This window comes from Coffea eugenioides, chromosome 2, assembly GCF_003713205.1.
Source record: "Coffea eugenioides isolate CCC68of chromosome 2, Ceug_1.0, whole genome shotgun sequence".
NCBI classification, from domain to species: Eukaryota; Viridiplantae; Streptophyta; class Magnoliopsida; order Gentianales; family Rubiaceae; genus Coffea; species Coffea eugenioides.
Window position 1 is genome coordinate 8,475,397 of NC_040036.1, and position 20,877 is coordinate 8,496,273.

At 36.5% G+C, this 20,877-nt stretch overlaps 2 protein-coding genes across 6 annotated transcripts; one reads left to right on the plus strand and one right to left on the minus strand.

Moving 5' to 3' along the window:
* Window positions 1-901: 901 nt before the first annotated feature.
* On the minus strand, window positions 902-4,292 carry LOC113763625 (RNA-binding protein 42). 4 transcript variants are annotated; one of them, XR_003467374.1, is made up of 7 exons: window positions 3,852-4,292; window positions 2,953-3,130; window positions 2,719-2,816; window positions 2,022-2,118; window positions 1,430-1,515; window positions 1,207-1,349; window positions 902-1,112 (listed from the first exon to the last, which is right to left on the minus strand). XR_003467374.1 is itself a non-coding variant. In XM_027307497.1 (6 exons), the coding sequence occupies exons 1-6, from the start codon at window positions 4,080-4,082 to the stop codon at window positions 1,296-1,298; spliced, it is 744 nt and encodes a 247-aa protein (XP_027163298.1). In that variant the 5' UTR covers window positions 4,083-4,292; the 3' UTR covers window positions 902-1,295. The 4 variants fall into 4 exon arrangements, 3 of the variants coding, with proteins under 3 accessions (XP_027163298.1, XP_027163299.1, XP_027163300.1); XM_027307497.1 differs by having other exon boundaries at window positions 902-1,349; XM_027307498.1 differs by lacking the exons at window positions 902-1,112; window positions 1,207-1,349; window positions 1,430-1,515 and adding an exon at window positions 2,582-2,630 and having other exon boundaries at window positions 2,036-2,118.
* Window positions 4,293-10,150: 5,858 nt separating this feature from the next.
* On the plus strand, window positions 10,151-19,164 carry LOC113762184 (putative lysine-specific demethylase JMJ16). 2 transcript variants are annotated; one of them, XM_027305503.1, is made up of 13 exons: window positions 10,151-10,598; window positions 10,785-10,844; window positions 12,039-12,346; window positions 12,474-12,542; window positions 12,921-12,998; window positions 13,167-13,694; window positions 13,784-14,008; window positions 14,244-14,405; window positions 14,837-15,205; window positions 15,466-16,909; window positions 17,012-17,115; window positions 17,965-18,162; window positions 18,544-19,164. In XM_027305503.1, the coding sequence occupies exons 3-13, from the start codon at window positions 12,044-12,046 to the stop codon at window positions 18,868-18,870; spliced, it is 3,807 nt and encodes a 1,268-aa protein (XP_027161304.1). In that variant the 5' UTR covers window positions 10,151-10,598; window positions 10,785-10,844; window positions 12,039-12,043; the 3' UTR covers window positions 18,871-19,164. The 2 variants fall into 2 exon arrangements, with proteins under 2 accessions (XP_027161304.1, XP_027161305.1); XM_027305504.1 differs by having other exon boundaries at window positions 10,152-10,598; window positions 12,039-12,340.
* The last annotated feature ends 1,713 nt before the right edge of the window (window positions 19,165-20,877 follow it).

Below are 20,877 nucleotides of genomic sequence, written 5' to 3' on the forward strand. Positions count from 1 at the left end.
AGTTACAATCACCACAACTTCCAACGTTTATGAGACACACCGTTGCACGGGTGGATGAAACTGGTGTGGATGGACATTTTGAGTTGGACCATGTGGAGGTTGCCCGAGCCAACTGGCTGGACTTTTTTATATTTTTTTGACGTAACGGTACATTTAACCTAATTTAATTTACTCTTACTCCTACACAGGGGAGTCTTAGAGTAAAGGGTGACCCAACTTTGAAGGGAAAGAATTTCATTTGGATATCAACAACTGGGCTGACACGTTAACATACTACAGAGAGTGTTTTAGTAAGACCAATCAACCAGCTGTTACTCAACCTGGGCCACATGTTTTGGCTAATGGACAACTGGATCAGTATGCACATGGATTACACGGTGTAGATGTTCCAGCCAATGGACATCTGCATTGCATGCATGGTGAATTGGGTACCGGGCTTCTTGGTGCATTTGCTTACGGACTACCCAATGATCCAATTGGCCCATTAGGTGCGAACGATGATGGTCACCTGCCCGACCCGTTGAAGAACTAGAAAATTATGGGCAATCTTTACCTAATTAAATTCTCCTCTCAACCTGGGTCCAATTGGCCCATTAGCTGCAATCGATAATGGCTACAACACTACCTAACCAAATCTAGATTCTCTAACCCTCACCAGAATGTAGCGTAAAAGACAGAGGAGGTCTACATTTTACGTCTACGTAGCCAAGCAGTATTCAGAGTCCCAATTTGGAAATTGTTACCATCAGATTTCACACTTTCGAACCAAATTTGCACGACCATCTATTCCGGGACCAAACAACCGAGCACTTGACATATGATGTAATTTTGAAGTTTGAAGGAAACACGTCGCGAACGAAAATGTGCTCTGTCTAACGTTAAAACTTCTTTAGAATAGCAGTAAAACAAATCTCTCCGCTATTTCTGAAGATAACCACGAAATTTTACTCAAGATACAAATTTATGTGCAAATCCAGCAGTCAGTCATTGGTCACGGACAAAAGTTATCAAGTCCTTAAAAGGGATGCAAGCCTAAACATGTTTCTATTGTTCTCCCCATCCAAGAACACACAATAGCTAGGAGAACCGACAGCAGCCCTATCTTTGCTATTCTAGACAGAGAACACAAACAAACAAAAAAAGGCAATTCATCAGCAGACATTGAAATTATAGCCTGATAAAAACACATCTCAAATTTGAGATAACCTTTTTCCCCTTTGTCACCCTCTTTCACAGAGAGGAGAAGAGAAGAGGGGGAGGAGGGAGGAACAGGTAACCACTACCACCACGTGTGCTCACTTGTGCATCACAAACTTCTTCGCCAACTTGGGTTTCTTTTGAGGATGGCTCTGCCAAAACAGTGAAGAACAAAAGCCATTAAGTGTCAGTGGCTGGAAAGAGTTGCATAAAGCACAAATAAAGGGATTACCTTCTGCTTTTCTAAAGCTGCAAAGTTTGTTCTCTCTGTCCACTTGCTCTTGCGGAGTTTGATTGGCCGATTTCCAACATATTTACCTGAACGCAGTTGTCAAAAACGTATTATTGAAACAGTCCCACATTTGAAATGACATTTCTAATTCATTGCAACATTTACACCCCACATCTAAACAGACAACACACTCCAATTAGAAACTAGAAAAGCCATATCTACAACAAAAGTTGCCTAAAAGGAAAAAATATCCTCTTAATGGAAGTCTATTCAGTCCTCCGCCTTTCAGCAATGGGTGTCTAAGCAATTTCTTTCTTCCTTCAGTAGTTACCAGCCATTCTTTTCTATTAGTCTAGGCATGGCATGATTCATTAGTTGGCAATGAGGAAGGAAATCAACTGCCTTCACAAGGGAATAAGTTTCTTATCAACGATAAGTACTACCCAAACAAGAAAACGTTCTTACCATTTTTAAGATGAAAAGCCTTCCCTCACAGCTACATAATTTAACAATAAATTGAAGTGACATGAAACATGGCAAACAAGCAAAACCAAAAAAGAAGATAATCAGAGACTCATTAGTCATTACTCACCATTCATTTCTTTAAGCGCTGCAGCAAGGTCTGAAGGGTTTGAAAAACTTACAAATCCATAACCTTTGGTTTTGCCAGTCCGCTTATCTCTTACAACCTGAACAGATTAATTTTGAGGAGGACCAGTCAACACTTAAAGGCATCCTAGCAAATCAGCATACAACAGATGCCTAGACAGATAAAATAAAGATGATCATTTAGGCAAAAATGCAGCTTCCGAAGGGATAGTACAAGCAGCTGGAATTACCAATCTACAGTATGATACAATTTAAAGTTTGAAATGCAACTCCAATAAACTGCAGACTGCGCCCCCTCCCCAGCCACCTTTTGCCTTAATTCAACCTTAAATATCAAAGAGAAAGTTACCAAAAAAAATCAACACTACCACTATTATTAGTACATCTGACATCACTTCTCTGTGTAGCAATCTTGACAACAAAACACAACCCTCAAAACAAAAGCTCATATCTTTACAATCCACAAAGAATTCAGGGACTCATCTGGTCTCAATCCTTGCAAACTGCAAATATCATGAAATCTCAGACCAAAAAGAGTTCTACCTTAATGAATACGAGACATTCGAGGGCTCCATGCACTTCAAAATAATATCTGAAGAGGACATGCAAAGTGCTCATGTATATGATCCGAATAAATAATGTTAGATGTAAGAGAGCCGAAGTATCCTTAGATAACTCACCCTGGCCATGTTAAAAGATGGAAATCTTGAAAATGCTTTGGATAGAACATCATCATTCACCTCATTACCAAGATCACCACAGAACAAACGAGAATCATCTGCACAACACAAACATTAATACTGAAGGCATTAATACTAGCAAAAACAAGATCAGTGAAGGAATTAAGACAGGCGAAAATTGTCATAAAAAATGACGAATGCAACCACATAAGGAGTAGAGTACATGAAACTCACTCTCTGGCCAATCTGCAAGTGTAGGATCCTCCCATGCCTGCCCTGCTGCCTTACGAGGTACTGCTTTCTTCTTAGTCTCGGCCTTGTGCTCAATCTCACTACTTGCAAGCGCAGCTTTCACACTCTCTAGCGCTTCAGGTGTTATTGTTTGTGCATCCCTTTGAAATAATTGCTGGGCCTGTCCACCAAAACTTCAGATATTAAGAACTGACTGGTTTAACTTTAAATATTGCCATCATTCCTCTTCTTCAAACTATACTTATACCTAAATTAAGATGCAAATATAACCCACAAAAAAAAAGAACTCTTGCCCACACATACAAAACCCCTGGGTCACCAAACTTCCACAATAATATCAGGTACCACGCGCCAACTTTCCCCAATATTTTATTTGGCCCACCTTTGCACCCTAAAATTTGTGAAATCCCCTTCACCTTCTACATTGCCCCCCCTAAAAACTAAAACATCCACCACTATCATATCAACTTAAGTACATAATCACACCTCAACAATAAAGAACGTCAAAAATTTTAGAAGAAAAACATTAACCTAAAGTTCTTCTAATGTCTAAATTCAACTTCCTCAATCAATTTAGGAAGTTCTTCCTAAATGAATGAAGCCATATATATAAATGAACAGACCGGGTATTTTACCGAAAAATTGGACTTCCTGGTTCCTCCACTCACATAGACAACAATGGTATACATATCTCGACTCCTACCAATAATTAAAAAGATCAATTGTTTCTCATCATAGCTGCAGACAAGGGAATTCAAATGTCAGGGGAAAAGGAAAAAGAGCCGAAATCACTCGTGCCCTAAAACTCTCCAAAAATATTCCATCCAAAATTCATATAAAAAACAACGTGGTTTAATGATTGGATATAGAAAAGTTCGCACCTGTTGATACTGAGGGAGGGAGTACACGGTAGCGGGAGCAGGATAAACGTGGGGAACCGCAGGAGGAGGAGCAGGAAATTGCGGAATTGAAGCGGCAGCGGCAGCAGCCACATAGGTTTGCGGCTGTTGTAGGTGAAACGGAGTCGGAAAGTACGTGCCGGTAGTGTAGGTGAATTGAGACGACGCCGCTGAGGATGAAGAAGAAGCTGCAGCAGCCGATGTCGACGACATAGCGAAACCGGAAGTTCCCACCTGACGACGGCGTTTTAATGTAGTAGTGTAATACGTGATAATGAAAAGCTCCCGCGAGATTTGAGAAGCGGGATCAAAAGTTAGGGCTTCGTTGTTTTTCAGCTCTAATTCGACTTAATATTTTCACGAGGAGGTCTGGAAAATTGGGAAACAAGTCAAGGGGAGAGAGTCGATGGAACAGAGAAGTCTAGAGACTACTGTTGTATTCTAGTGATTTTTTTTTTTTTTTTTTTTTTTTTTTGTCGACGAAGTGGGTGTCCGGGTCAATTCCGTAAAGGCGGCCCGACTAATCCCACTCCGGCCCGGCCCGACGCCCCAATCAGACCTAGCACGTTAAATGCACGGCGGAACTGATGTTACTGCGGAGGTTCGACCCCAGGACCTGACGGTCCCGAGGAGGAGGCGCCAACCACCAGCCCATTCACGTGGGAGCGTTGTATTCTAGTGATTGGAAAGGGGGAATCCGATTCCTTATAAAAAAGATTAATTGCAATTTGCCTCCCGAACTATCATTTGTTTTGCAGTTTGTATGATTGTAAACTGTTAATTATAGCACTTTATATTACTCTTTTATATATATATATATATATATATACACTTTTTTTTTTTGTCGATGGTCACCATCTTCCCACTCCTACTCTAGTCCATTTTAGGGCTCTAGTCTATTTTAGGGAAAAGTTCAATAAAAAACCGATGAGAACTGAATCAATGTCAATACTCACTTTCATTCTAATCTATTTTAACGGGTAAGCTCAACTGAGTCCAATAGAGAATTGACGGGACTGAACCATTATCAGTACACGCCCATATGAATTTGATAAAGCAATATATAATGACAAAGTGATAGGAAGTAAGGTTTGAATCGTTCACACTCCACCTCACCAAGATTTTAAATCATTTATGGTAATCAACAACCCAAATGGCTGCTGGTATTACCTTATACTATAAACATGTAACAAATTTCCTAACTAGTTGGATACCAACCAATCATGACAAATATCTTTTCAACCAAAAGACTTCAATTGTCCTACTAAGTCAAGTTTCTTTTCATTTAAATACATAGACCAACAAAATTTAATAGTATTTAACTTAATTGACGGATATACAATATATTAATAATAAAATATAAGTATTAAAAAAATACTAAAATTGATCATTTGAAAGGTATAGTGCAGGGTTGCATATTGCAATCAACTCAAAATAACGTTTTTTTGCAACCATAAAATGCAAAAAATATGTGTTGTAACTTCTAAAGGCCTGTTGGTTCATCAGATTATGTGGGAGTTTGCGGAATTGATTCATGTATCCGGGGAGTATCATTTATTATTGAGTTTTCCTATTTTGTCCCGTGAGGACATAAGATAAACACAAAAAAAATAAAAAAGAAGGTGAGCTTATTATAAAACTCAAATATTATCATCCACCCCGCTAGCGATTAAACTTTAACATTCAAAATTTTGCAATTAACTAAACCCCACTAACTCATATCCGGACACGAAATAAAAGAATTCGCTGGATCTTGAATATAGATTATTGTCCAAAACATCAATTTTGATGTCAAATACTTTAATAATTCCAATGTAATTAGTAAACAGGCGATGATAAACAAATGTTTTTGGTATTTTGTTAATTTACAAGGTAGAACAATCTGACATGAATAACTATCAATAAATGACTAAAGATATTGAGAAAGTTTAATATTAGAACATTTTAACCATATATGAAATTCATTTTTTAATCTCATTTAAATAAAATGTCACGTAAGCCCTAACTGACAACAAATAGGTGATTGAAGAGTATTATTACATAATTTTGTTACATTTTTAAAATTTGTTTCTAATAGAAAAAGAATGAGATTTAAGAAACGGAAAGGAGAAAAAGGGATTTGAACCATCTTGAAACCTCAACTTTAGTTACTAAAAACATAATTTTATTATTTGACATATCTTATTTGAAAAAAAAAACATATCTTATCTGAAAAGCAAGGCATAAAGAACATACATGGGAAGGTAACATAAGATTCTTATAATTTTTAAAGGGTTAAATTTAAAAAGCCCCTTTGGAAGATACCTTTTTCTCAACTTTGCCTCTTCCAATGTTCATTTGCACCAATTCCATTCTTGTGATATTACATCTTTCTCAATTAAGTCCAATTAGCATAGGAAATCTAATTTTTGTTTAAATGGGGCATGTGCCTTGCATGCGCTATTTGTAAATGGGATGAAATTGCCCCAAAATAAACTCAATTTTTTAGGTACCTCGAAACATATATGTATGATCAAATAGGAAATAAGAAAACTTTTTTGAAAATGACATATTTTATATCCTCAATCTCTTTTTTTTCCAATAAAATAGCTACTAATGGATATTTTCAAAGAGGACCTACATACAAATCCAGCAACAAATGACCCAATCGAGAAACTATCCCTTGGTTTTTTATTTTTTTTAACCAAAAAAAAAGTCACTAAGAAATCTTATGGGGTAATTTGGAATAAACATGACATTATGTGCATTAGAGATAAGCATAATCATTAAAAATTGGGATTTTCTGTGTAAACTGGACTCGATTGGGGAACAATGTAACAGCACAATGAGAAAATTGAGGTTATTGAGAGTCCAAGGACTAAAGTAATAAAAATACATTTTTCAATGCTGTATTTTTAAACTAACCCATTTGTAAAGTACTTAATACGCGTATGAGATGCCAACTTACGGTTTAAGTGATATCATACTTAGAAAAAAAAAAAAAGAAAAAAAAAAAACCAATAAGCTGAGCAATTAATCCTAACGTTTCTATCTCCCTAGCCCCTACTTTCAACATTTATTACTTCATCGCGAATGTTGAGAATTATGGTGCTTGTTTAATCAGTTGGAAAGACTCAATAATAGGCTGCATGATTTTAGACCACGCAGTAGCCAAGACCCTTGTTCAGGCATTGACCATAGTATAGTGGGTTTGAGAGACTTACTTGTAATTTAACCAGCCTAAATAGAGTAAAATATACACAAACACACAATTAATGATCTTACTTCTAACACGTAGTATGAAAAACTAATTTCCAGAAATTGGTTCTTATATCAAGGGGGACATTTTTGATGCTTGAGAATATCAGTTTTGTCCTTTCTCTCATTTGGTCTCTTCGCTATGATGTAAACATATCAATAATGTTTTATACGCTTATTGTCACAATATTGATATAAACGTACAACATATTCCATACACATCATACTATGAGCATAGAAACACTACGAGAAAGTTATATTTTGATTCAAAAAAATGTAGCAGTACTTTATTATTTGCCTAAAGAAATAAGTGAATGTACAATATTGGACCAATATTTGGTGTCTCTAATCCTTTCTGAAGAGTGAGATCCAAGGCTTAGCTCTCTCGATAACGTTTCACCCAAAGAAGTAAAAAAAAAAAAAAACTCTAAATTAACGAACGATTTGTCTAACGAGTGCCCTATTTGTTAAGACATACTTCAGGTGTTATGTTTTTTAAAATATAAGATTAATTAAGAAAAATAAATAAATATGAATGAGAGTATGTAAGATTAAATAAGAAAAATATATAAATGCAAGAGAGAATAATAATCGTTAGTATGTCTATATATATATATATATATATATATTGTAGATTAGGTGAATATCAAGCATGTTAATGTTCAGGACACTTGCTATAAAAACACGTTAACAAGAATGTTGTTTTCAACATAGAAGGTACATACATGTATGGGGTGGTGAATGAAAAATCCTGATTGATTAATTACATTCATTCATTGATTGGAGCTATGTGTCATGCATATAATGATGACGTTTTTCAGCAGGTGCCCGTGCATACAAATTATACTTAATTTATTGCATGAATCTATACACTCGTATTTATTACAATCTTGTATTTGGACACTCTTTTCATATTAATAAAATTGTTATAGCAAAATCTACACATGAAGCTTTTCATAATGATTACCCATGAAGTGCTTCTTACCTGTTAACCAAGCGATATCATGATTCATCACATGATTTTTTCTTTTTTTTTTTTTGGGGTGTTCTAAACAGCATACTACTATATGAATCATCTTATGCGAACTTAAATACTGTTTAAGGTTATTTTATTGGCAAAAGATACACTGAGTGCAATTTAACAAGGATAATTGAACATTACTTTCTCTAAACAACAACGTGTAACTTCCGGTGAAATGAAAAGTTTTTTGAGATTACATATTGCTGACGTTTAACTATTCCATACTCAAAAAAAAGGGCATTTTCACTCTGTTTCTCTTTCAATTTATGATTATTATGAATTAGCTAATATGATAACCAGGCAGATTTATTCTCTTAATCACTTCCTCTCAAAACACTACTATAATTTATATACAAGCTATTATAATTTTCTAATGAGAGTTTGAATGCGCACTTTCATAGTTATTATTGTCTCCTTGGCTTTCTCGATTTAGTAGGTTCTATTTTCTAAAAGATTCGCATTTACAGGTCATCTTTGGCATTGTTCGTTTCAAAATTGGTACACTTTTAATAGGTGATTGATAAAAATCTTCTCTATATAGCTTTATTCTAAATATTTCTAACCCCAGAAAAGGATATTCTCGCTCTATCTCTCTAAATTATTATGAATGAGCTAATATGATGGTCCAACATCCTTATCATCTGCATCACTTTCTCTATATCCACCACAATGTATCCTTTTCAAACCAGCCCCCAATTTTTAACTATTCCTTAGATCCATGCCCAATAAAACCGACACATTTGTCATCGTCAGAAGACGTAACTAAAAATGCGACGGATGGTTTGTCTCACCCTCCGTTTCACATTCTGTCCTATTTTTTTTTTTATTACTTTCATATTTTCTTTCTTAAATATCATATTTTAATTTGTTTCACTTAAGTTCCAATAATTATAACTGAGTAATTTAATACACAAAATTTAACGAACTCAAATAATCAAAATATATGAAAAAATGAGATTTTTAATGAATTTCCTATTGAATTTTGTGATTTTTTATTAGGTATTACCTTTTTGAAATTGTTATATTTATTTTTCAACATGTTAGTAGTTATTTGATAGAAAAAATAAAAAATATGATATTTATGAAGAAAAAAAGGGGCATAAGATCAGTTGCGACCTAAAAGAATTGTCTAATCAATGTCCAGTGAGCATCAGTTAAGATATTCTTACCTATTGTTCGCTGAACGCCTATTTATTGATCTAAAAAAAAAGGAAAAACCATTAATATGGGATGGATAAAATCTTTTTTTATAAAAGGCTTATGTAGAATATCATAAATGTTTTAGCTGATTTTATTCGTATTTTTCTGAGCACTTGCTCAACCGTCGTGATTTCTACTAAAAGATCACGCACTCGCTATGAATACCATCATATTTTCTCATGGTGTCAATTTCTCACTTTCCCAAAGTACAACAATTCATTTCACGGATATATGTTTGGCACTTTATCCCTGCCCCCACAATTGGTTAAATATCTTTGACTGAAATATGTTTAGTTCACAAAATAATAATAATGAAATATGTACCTTTAGATTAAGGACGGGTCAGGGTCGGGCCTTCATTCCACCCCCACCCCTGGGCCTATTTGGCATCGGAATCGCAGCCGCTATAACTCACTCACGCGTCCGCTCCCCATTGAGAATCTCAGAGCCAGAGACCAGGGCAGAGACTCCCCATTCAATAAGAGAAAAACAGGTAAGTACGAACAATTCAAAGTCTCATTTAAGTTCAATTAAATTTAAACGCCCATAAAAATAAATTATTTTTACCCATAAATAATGCACCATTATTCAATAACCTCCCGTGATTAAAAATTAATGTAGTACTACTAATCTAATGCCTTCCTTGTTAGGTTAGGTCTCTATTGTCATTGGACCACTTCATAAACCCATACCCACTCCACCGAGAAAAAGAAAAACAAATGCCATAACAATTTTTAATAAATATAGAGAGAGAAAATAGATTGTTACAAAGGGCAAAAGCAAAAAAAAAAAAGGTTTTTATCGTGACAAAATTGGTCACGCGGTGCTTAATAAAAAAAGAAGAAGAAGAAGGCTTAGGCAAAACTTATGGGTGCCCACGGTTTCTGTTGTCGCTGGTTGCTTGTTTTTGTAGACGTAGAGAGTTAGTTTTGTTCAATTCATTTAATTTTACGACTGACAATTGGAATTTCGAAACCAATTTTCAAATCTTGTGCAGACAAATCCAATTTCTTTTTATTCTTTTGGACTCATCAACCCTTATCCAAACTTGACGTAATTTTACATTGCCCCAGCCAATCTTGAATATAAAAACTGGGCTTTTTAATTTTCATTCTGGGATAAAATTTTAGTGCCATGTTACTTTTCTTAGCCCAACATTAGGGGTTTCTAATTACTGTACTGTGGATAAATCCGAAGTTGAAGGTGATATGGTGGTCAAAGCAAATAGTAAATACAAAAGTTAATTGGTGGGTGCCCTCTCAGGAAGTAAGGTTAGGGTTATATCTACGCTAGGGTTAGATCTGTTCAATCTGATTCTGAATTTTTAGTTGTCTAATTCTAAAATTTATGAGGTTTAGATTTATGAGTATTTAAATGCAAAGATTTTCTTATGTGGGTTGCTGATCAATATTTCTATTTTATGGGAAACTGATTTCTTGTGCAATATTTGGGTGTAGTGAATTGGAGTCTGAGCAGCTCTAGGTCAACGGAGAATTAGATCTTTGGATCAAGAATTTGTAAGCAATCAAGATTTTTTTTTTCTTTTCTCTTTTTTGTTGGGTGCAAATTAAAAATGTTTTTGTTCTTTATCAATATTTTTAGTAGCAATCATGCTCAGAATTTATGGCTTTTTCTTCTTTGTATTTATATAGTAAATTAATATGGGATGTACCCTGTGCAGTTCAGTAAGTTCAGATAGTTATTTGTAAATGCAGAAAATCTAGGTCCAAGGAAAATTAAGCTGGTATTAATCATTATCATTATGCACACGTACATAAATTCTTAGCATTTGGATTCTATTTTGAGAAGAGCATAAGCTTGAAGTTTTAGGAATAGAAGGAGAGAACGTGAAAATGCTATTGCTTTGATCTGTCTATTTGAGGTTATGAAAGTAATATGGGCAGTTTACATGAATATTTGTCTACTCTAATTATATGTCATGCTTAGTGTAATGTGTGAATTTTCTGCCAGAGGACTTGGCCAGCTATTGAGCACTTAATCAGATTGATAGCCAGACAACATGAGTTGGAGAAATCTTTGGAAACATGTAGGCGTAATTTTCCCAATGATTTTTTTATAATATGTTTTTACAGATAAATCCTGTATGATGTCTGCTGATTTTAGAGCAATGCAGCAAATCAAAACAAACTTACAGAGCTGTCTGAGATGGTGTGAACTTCTTGTTGATTCTAGTTGTTTTCTGGCATTTCTGCATTGCTTTAGTGATTAGATTATGAGAAAGATCGTTAGGAAGTTTGTCCTGTTATAAGGGCTCGTAAAAGCTTGAGGAATGTACATGGCCTACTTTTTGTCTGATTAGGAAGAATACTGGGCTTTTCATTGCTTTTGACTTCTGTTTAGAGTTCCTTGTAGTTGTGAACCAAGCTGAGTATCAAAATAACCTTGTCCTACAATTGTAGATAGGATTTTGTGGCAGTCTCACTTATCTGCTAATTCACTGTTTCACAGTTCGTAAGCTGCAACATCTAAGTTACCTTGCCCTGTAGTTGCTGTTTTTGTAAATGTTTTTTAGTGCTTTGTGGGGACAAGTATTAGGGTGGTTCTTTAATCCCTGAAGAGTAAAGAGTTAAATAAGTAAAGACTGAGGGTATTCTTTCTTTATTTATCCGTTGCTTTGGTTTTCCCGTTGTCTATCCTATGTTTTGGGAATGGTCACCTCAATATTTTCTTGACATAGTTTCTGGCTTCAGTGTTGATGGTGATGGGAACAGAACTTGTAAGAACTTGTATTAAAGAAGAAAACATGGATATTCCATCCATTCCACCTGGGTTTGAGTCAATTGCTCCATTCACTCTGAAGAAGGTGGAAGATAAAGATATAAAATTGGATCATTCACCATCAGCTAGTGGTTCTGAATCACAGTCAACCCGCATGGAAATTGAAATTGAATACAGCAAGGAAGGTAAAATTGCAAAGACCCTCAGGCGCAGACCTTGGATAAATTACTGCCATCTGGATAACAGTTCAGGGGATGAATCTGACTCTGAGCAGGTTTTGGTATTGTTTTAAAATTGTTTTCAACTGTATATTCCTTTTGTGCTTGCTTGAGCATTGGATGTTATCTACTGCGTATCTCCAGGTTTGCATTAGTGTATAGTTTCTGATATTCAAATTGCATTTGCAGAAGCTTTTAAAGTCCCGGCTTCCAAAAGGGGTAATTCGTGGATGTGATGAGTGTGTCAACTGCCAAAAGGTTAGTTTTGTGACCTGATGGTTCTTTTGGGCTTATTCTCATGAACAATGCTTCCTTAACATGTTCAAAAATTCTCCATGTATGTGGAGGTGCATCTGATTTCTTATATGCACCCTTTTTTAGAAAATATAAGAATATTTGCATGCCATTAGATCTTTAGGGTCACTTACAATTGTGATTTGAAATGTATAAATCTGCATTGCTTACACTTGGAAAATTTTTGTCATAAAGTTTTGTTTGCTTTCTATGTCAGTTGGCGAGGTGCTGGTTTTTTATTTTAGGTTGGAAAGAGCTTGATATTTCAGTCATAATATTAAGAGTCCAAAGGTTGTATATTTTGCATTTCCATGGGTTCACAGTTTGGAAATTTGAAAACAGGTAACTGCTAAATGGCGTCCTGAAGAAGCATGCAGGCCTGATCTTAAGGAGGTTCCAGTCTTCTATCCATCTGAAGAGGTCCGTTTTTGTCACGGTTGTTTGATTTCTCTTTCATTGCTTCATACATGATCCTGACCCGACATGTTGTTATCATTGGGTCCCTGTTTGTGTTGGAGTTTAATTTGTTACTATTCGCTTGCTCCTGCGCTTGATAATTGACTGGCTTTATTGGATTATTTGGTACAGGAGTTCGAAGACACTTTGAAATATATAGCAAGCATACGTTCTAAAGCAGAAGCATATGGGATTTGCCGCATTGTGCCACCTCCCTCATGGAAACCTCCCTGTCCTCTCAAGCAAAAGCATAAATGGGAGAATTCAAAGTTTTCAACTCGTATTCAGCGGATTGACAAACTTCAAAATCGGGATTCAACATTAAAGGTGTTAAAAGTTAATCATCAGAAGAGGAAGAAAAGGAGAAGATGCACTAAAGCTGGAGTAGACCATGGAAATGGTAGTGGAGACGCTAAGATCCCTGGTGATTTTGGAATGTATGAGGCTGACAGATTTGGGTTTGAACCTGGTCCAGAGATTACTCTGCATGCGTTTGAGGAGTATGCTGATGATTTCAAGACGCAATATTTCAGCAAAAGTGATACTACTTCGGACCCAGGAGGAAAGATGAACATGACCCTTGACCAGCAGGAACCCTCAGTGGCGGATATTGAGGGTGAATATTGGCGGATGGTAGAGAGACCTACAGAAGAAATTGAGGTGCTTATCTCGTGATGGATTTTGCATGTTTTAGGATCTTTAGAATTTTCTCCTAATAGCTTTTTGTGAATCTGTTGTTTTCTCTTCAGGTGCTTTATGGGGCTGACTTGGAAACTGGAGAATTTGGCAGCGGGTTTCCAAAAATCTCTGATCAAGTTGGCTCTTCTTCTGATGCAAAGTATGTGACTTCTGGATGGAATTTGAATAACTTCCCTAGGCTCTCAGGTTCTGTTCTCTCATATGAGAGCAGTGACATATCAGGTGTCCTCGTGCCTTGGCTCTACGTAGGAATGTGTTTCTCATCATTCTGTTGGGTAAGGATTGGTGTTCTTTAATTGTAACAAAAATAATGGAATTGACTGCACCTAGAAACTCTGAATGACATGGGTAATCTTTCAAGGTTATGTGATATACGACTTAGACATAAGTAAAGCACCTGGTAGTTTATGCTTGTGGGATTACCATGTGGGAACTACAGTTTTCAATTTGGATGGTTCCAGTTTTCTTATTTTTTCTTTGTTTAATGTTCATGTTGTTACGATCTAACAGCATGTTGAAGATCACCACTTGTACTCGTTAAATTACATGCACTGGGGAGCTCCAAAATTGTGGTATGGTGTTCCAGGAGCAGATGCTCTGAAACTGGAGGCAGCTATGAGGAAGCATTTGCCTGACCTTTTTGAAGAACAGCCTGACTTGCTCCATAAATTGGTTAGTAAGATTTTCCCTCAATGCATTAACAATTTAGCTGATTGTTAAAAATGTTTCATGTTATGGACTTCATTCTGATCAGCTGCTTTCTGTTGCTTATTTTTACCACCTTATGATTGCTTTGGAATGGAGTTGTTTCCCAAAAAAGACAGGCCTTTGTCACTTCATGTTTTCTATATATTGATCTTTGAGCATTTTAAATTAGTCTTTCTGAGGGCTTTGTGGTACTGTGCATTTAGTCAAGATCGATTACCATTTACATAGAATCCTGGATTACATTCTGGTTATTGTGATAATTTTGGTATATATCTACATTGTCGGACATTAAATAGTTAGTTTGTGAAATTTTCCATTATACTTCCTTGCCCTGCAATATTTCTTAGTTGAATTCGTCAGTGTTTTTGAGTTCTTTTTATTGTCTTTGTGACTAGGTAACTCAACTTTCTCCTTCCATACTGAAAGCAGAGGGAGTGCCTGTCTATCGATGCATCCAAAATCCTGGAGAGTTTGTTTTAACTTTCCCTCGAGCGTACCATGCAGGGTTCAATTGTGGCTTTAATTGTGCCGAAGCAGTAAATGTAGCTCCTGTTGACTGGTTACCTCATGGCCAGAATGCTATTGAACTTTACCGTGAGCAGGGCCGGAAGACATCGATATCCCATGATAAATTATTGTTGGGGGCTGCAAGGGAAGCAGTAAAGGCACATTGGGAACTTAGTTTATTAAGGAAGAACACTTCAGCCAATTTAAGATGGCGGGATGTGTGTGGTAAGGATGGGATCTTATCTAAAGCATTGAAGGTGAGGAATTTGTATTTTTTAGCTCCTTTACCTCTTAGTGCTTCTCATTGTCTTTTAATTTTCAAGCTGTGGTCAGTAATCTATGACTATTAGTATGGAACCAGTTACTGAATGCCTTTAAGTTGGTTACATGCTTCTTCTGCAACAAATGAAATATGTAACTTAAAGGATGTTTGTTTAGTGACAGTTGGCCATGCATTACAGCCATCTCTGCTCGGATCAACTGCTAATTTTTTTGTTTGTTTGTTCCTTTGGCCTAGTCACGAGTGGAGACGGAGAGGGTTAGAAGGGAATTTCTTTGCAGTTCTTCACAGGCACTAAAGATGGAGAGCAGTTTTGATGCTACCAGTGAGAGAGAGTGCAGTGTATGCTTTTTTGATCTGCATCTGTCTGCTGCAGGTTGTCACTACTGTTCACCAGATAAATACGCATGCTTAAACCATGCAAAACAGCTGTGTTCATGTTCCTGGGGCGCTAAATTTTTCCTCTTCCGTTATGACATTAATGAATTGAATATGTTGGTTGAAGCTTTGGAAGGAAAGTTAAGCTCAATATACCGATGGGCAAGACTTGATCTAGGACTAGCCCTGACTTCTATGACTAGGGAGAATTCACAAGCACCTGGGCTTGTTGGTAAGGTATCCTGTACCCCTGAAGGAGCTGCACCCAAAGGACCAAATTTGCAACCAGACACAACCTCTTTAAATGATCAGAAAGCAAAGGGAAATGCAGGGATTGTGAATACCACAAAGGCCATTTGCCAGCAAACTTTGCAGCCAGAGATAACTTCTTTAAATGATCAGAAAGTAAAGGGAAATGCAGGGATTTTGAATACCACAAAGGCTATTTGCCAGCCAACTTTGGTGCAAAAAGAGAAGCTAACTGGAGAGTTATTAGCTTCAGATAAGTTGAAAACTTTCTCCATCTTAGACAACTCTTCACAAAACGTTGTTGATGCAAAACCTAGGCAGCAGTTCAAAAGGGTGCCTTCTCCTGATGTTGAAGCTCGTTCCAGAGGAAAGCCATCGAGCACAGGAAATTCATTTTCTAGACCTGAAGTGAAGAATGGTTCACTTAAAGGGAATGATGATATTATACTCCTTAGTGATGATGAAGGAGAGGAGCTGAGCATGAAACTGTCTGAAAAAGCAGTGGGCGTTCCCAAAGAAAAGGTTAGTTGTTCTAGTAAGAATATGACATCAACAAATAGGACGGCCAATGTACCTTTGATGAGTCCAAAATTGTCCACCTCAGAGTGTGTAAAAGCCGAAGATCTTACACTGGGTGAGAGAAATCTTGAGCCGAATCTGCAAGATCATATTCCCCACAATATTTCCTTAACCAATACAGGTGCTGATAAAAATACAGAGGGCTTTTCAGGTCAAATAGAGAACCGTCAATGTAACTTGCCAAGTGCGAGTATTAACTCTCTTCCTCCACAGCCATGTGATGGTGAGAAGGCTAATAATGAAGATAGGCTCATAAAGTTGGAAGTAGATGGCAACTCAAGGCCAACAGATAATTTACAAAACCTTTCATCTAATGCATCTGGATCTCAGAATAATTTGGATAGATATTATCGGCAAAAAGGTCCTCGAATTGCTAAGGTAGTTAGACGAATCAATTGTAATGTTGAACCTTTGGAGTTTGGAAAAGTGAGTCCTGGAAAGTTGTGGTGTGATAGTCGGGCTGTCTACCCCAAAGGTGTGAAAATTGTGAATACTCCTTGAAAGTGTTTATTATTAATTTTGTTGCAAAATTTAACGCTTCCATGGAGAGTAATCTTGTTTGTGCTGTCTAACACAGGATTCAAGAGTCGTGTAAGATATATAAATCTTTTGGATCCAACAAACATGTGCTACTATGTCTCTGAAATTCTGGATGCTGGAAAGGAAGGACCCTTGTTCATGGTTAGTAAATCTAGAATACAAATTTCTATTTTCATTTTTAATTTTATTTGGCTTTATTTGTCGCTGTTTTTTGGAGAAAAATTTATCGTAACTGATGTGGAATGCAACTTATTACGTCTTACAGCGTATTTGCCACATCCTTAACCTGTTTGCAAATGACTTCTATGTCATTAACTGTCTTTGTGATTAAATTGGTTTTTCCATCACAGGCTCTGCTATCGTTTGAACATCCTTTGATAAACAAAGCATGCCAAAACTGTCTTTTGCATATCTTGTTATTGTGTGGACAACTAATGCATAGGGTATTCAAAGTTTAGATAACTATCACTCAAAATCTGCTAAAGCTTCAATCTTCTGATGGCTCTAAAACAGGGCTCAGAGATATTTAAGATAATTATTGGGGCACGTGTTCTGTAACCATATTTTGTTCCTTTTCTACTACGATGTATCTCCTGGGCACCTGACGTCTTGTTCATTCTGTAAGATTAGAATCCTCTGTGATGGCCTCAACACTGATCGATATATAAGCTTGGCTTATGTATGCTGAGGGAAAATAATTAGATAAACTAGGCACGATTCCATTTTAGACCATGTCGCTAGGATTAAGCCACACCAGCAAATTATGGTACTTTATTTCTTGCTTAGGACCACATTGTGGGTGATGTGGCTTACTTTTCTGCCCAACGTAACATTCATGCAGCCTGTAGATCAGGTCTGCTTTAGTATTGGAAGTAAATGGTCACTCCAAGCTGTACATTATTGTAATGTTGCATTTAGCCCGCAATATTGGGATTCTTAATTCCATTAGGACGTTCTCTGAAGCTGACAAATGTCAAATGGCATTGCCAGGTCTCATTGGAAGATTCTCCAAGTGAAGTATTTGTCCATGTTTCAGCTGCTAGATGCTGGGAATTGGTTCGTGAGAGAGTGAATCAAGAGATTGCTAAGCAGCATAAGTTAGGAAAATTGAAGCTCCCTCCTTTGCAGCCTCCTGGAAGTCTTGATGGCATGGAAATGTTTGGTTTCTCTTCACCAGCAATTGTGCAGGTAATTTATTTGGTAACAAACGTAATGCTTGCTTAAAATCAAATGGTTTGCCGGAGGATGACAGGTGTTACTAATTAATGTAAGGCTCGAAACAGTTTTAATATATATAGTAAAAGAGCATCAACTATATCCTTTTTGTCTCACAAAAGATGTGCATTTTATTCCAAATTCTTTACCATTTAATCATCTTGTATCATTTTTTTACCGAATGATGGAAATATTTACTTGAAATTTTAAAAGCCATTTGACGTACTAATTTACTGGAACTTTGTGCTATTGTGTTTCGGTACTCAAATTATAGTAGGCGTAGGCGTGCATGCATCCAATTACTAAAACTCTCTCCTTTCAGTCTCCCATATTATTTTCTTTCATTGCAAATAGGTTATTCAGGCGATGGACCGGAATAGGGTGTGTACAGAGTATTGGAAGTCAAGGCCTCTGATGCAGATTCCACAACACGCTAAACCTGGAGACACTGTGGGAAACTTGTCTTTGAAGACAGAAGTGTCAAACCATCAAGAGACCAACCAAAGGCAGTCGGTTCCCGTTGCTGTTGATACAAAAATTACCAGCCTATTTAAAAAGGCTGCTCTTGAAGAGCTCCAGGCTCTGTACGGTATTTTGAGCAACAATAATAATCCGGTCAGTGGCCAAAACTTAGTAACTCGGCTTCTTACTGAAGAGGTTCATAGGCGCCATGATAATTAGTCCACATTCTGAGTTTCATTAGTACCATCCCCAAGATGATCCCTTCTCATTCTCATTGTTGAGTCTGGATTTCCCATAACAAATTCTTTTTATTATTTTTCTTTTTTGTTCTTGAAACTTTGTAAATGCTGAGTACCATTTTTAGGCCACACATGACGGCTTCCAGTGGATCTGGCTCTCTCCTAAATTTTGTACTTGATTGTACCTGAGAGTCTAGTTTCATCAGGTACATATTGGAATTCTGATAATCGCATTCTTTCAGGTGATAGAAAGGAAATTCACATTTTTTGAATCTGTGTCCTTTCTTCCTTTTCTTTTAAGTGGAATTCTGTCCTGTCTTAATGTTAGCTTTATACAGTCTTTCAGGTATATATATGGCTTTCTCTTCGTTTTTATTTTATTTTATTTTATTTAATAAAATACTCTCGGCAATAAAGAAAAGAAAACAAACTCTCGTAGGTTTTACTTTTGGCATGTGTTCACGTTATACGCTCTGATTCTGAAACCTCTAGTTATTGTTGTAGCGTAGCGGCAGGAGGTGCTCTACCCTCGGTTTGATTAGGCTATTCCCTTGGGTAAAGTAACTGAACGATTTTTCGGCAGACGGAATACTCTGTTCATTATATCTGTCCATTTTTTCTATATAATAGAAAACTACGTAGTTCTATTTATTAATACTGTTGATGTGGCACATAACATTGAATGCATATTTAGGGAGTGTTTGGTAAATGAGTTTCAAATTTAATTTAACATGGACGGTTTTTTTTTTAAATTAACATGATTGCACGTAACTGCAACTCTGACAAATTTAAGGATCTCGTCCTCAAATGTTGCCGAATCTCATCTGAATCATGCGGCGTGAAATTCCAAAGTAGAATATTATGGATGTGATTAGGATATTATTGAATTTAAAACCCATTTACCAAACACCCCTTAGATATGCATTCAGTGTTATGTATCATATCAATAATATTAATAAGTGAAACTATTTAATTTTACATTGGACATGAAAAATGGACAGAGGATCCCGTCTGATTTTTCGGTATATCATCACTAATCACGGCCTTACATGGGCCGAGTGGGCTCGAGTCTAGGATTCTCTGCCGATCCTCCCTCTTGATTTTGGAACAACTGTCAAATGGGCAAAACCCAAAGACTGGGTGCGGTGCTCACTGATCTCAGACGTGGGCAAACATATCCAAGATTGTGACAGGAGCTTGTCCTTCCCTACGAACAAATAGTTTCTGAACTTGGACCGGGAAAGAAAATATGGTTGTGTGTCTGACTAGACTATTGTGAGTAGAAAAAGACCCTTATCTCTTTCTTTGCATAGGTATTTTTTTTTCCTAGAAAATTTTTAAATTTTCTGTAAACACATCTTTTAATTACTTTTTTACCTTACATATATCAAATCATTACAGTATATTTTTTTTATAAAAACTCCAAAAAATAGTAATCCAAATAAGGTAATAGTGTCAAAACTAGACCCTTAATATTTGCATTCCTACACGTGACGTATTGAAAAGATTTGAGTCAAACCTTCACTCTCGAGTAAGAGTCGGACTCCACGGACGCTTGATGTTAAAGCAGAGAGGCAAAAGGTCATTGCAAGTCCTAAATTCAGTGCCTACTTAAACTGATACATTCATGTATGATTGTATCGAATAAAGTAAACTAGCAGCGTAGCACGTGTAGTGATGATTTCATTTTAGTATCCACTTTCATCTTCCAATACGCCCCCCTAAAATAGAAATAAAAAAAATCAAGAAGATGACAATAATGCAACTTATCCAAACAAAAACATCCATTCTTTCTTGTGAAATGGGTGGCAGCTAGCAGCGTAGACAATTTGAAGAAGTTTTTAGAAGAAAGGGTGAGGACCACCCTAGGCTAGACTAGACTCCACGGTATTGATCATCATATCATTTAGTGAACCAAAGAATTAAAAGAATTAATCGCCGGACAAGGGTACCCCTAATTAGAAACATACCTTAAATCCAAAGAAGG

Coding starts and splice junctions, on each gene's coding strand:
- LOC113763625 (XM_027307497.1), bottom strand. CDS start 4,082: ATGTCGTCGACATCGGCTGCTGCAGCTTCTTCTTCATCCTCAGCGGCG. Junction 2,817..2,952: donor ACTTGCAGATTGGCCAGAGA/GTGAGTTTCATG, acceptor TGTGTTGTGCAG/ATGATTCTCGTTTGTTCTGT. Junction 1,516..2,021: donor AGCGCTTAAAGAAATGAATG/GTGAGTAATGAC, acceptor AACTGCGTTCAG/GTAAATATGTTGGAAATCGG.
- LOC113762184 (XM_027305503.1), top strand. CDS start 12,044: ATGGTGATGGGAACAGAACTTGTAAGAACTTGTATTAAAGAAGAAAAC. Junction 14,009..14,243: donor GTTTCTCATCATTCTGTTGG/GTAAGGATTGGT, acceptor ACGATCTAACAG/CATGTTGAAGATCACCACTT. Junction 18,163..18,543: donor CTTCACCAGCAATTGTGCAG/GTAATTTATTTG, acceptor CATTGCAAATAG/GTTATTCAGGCGATGGACCG.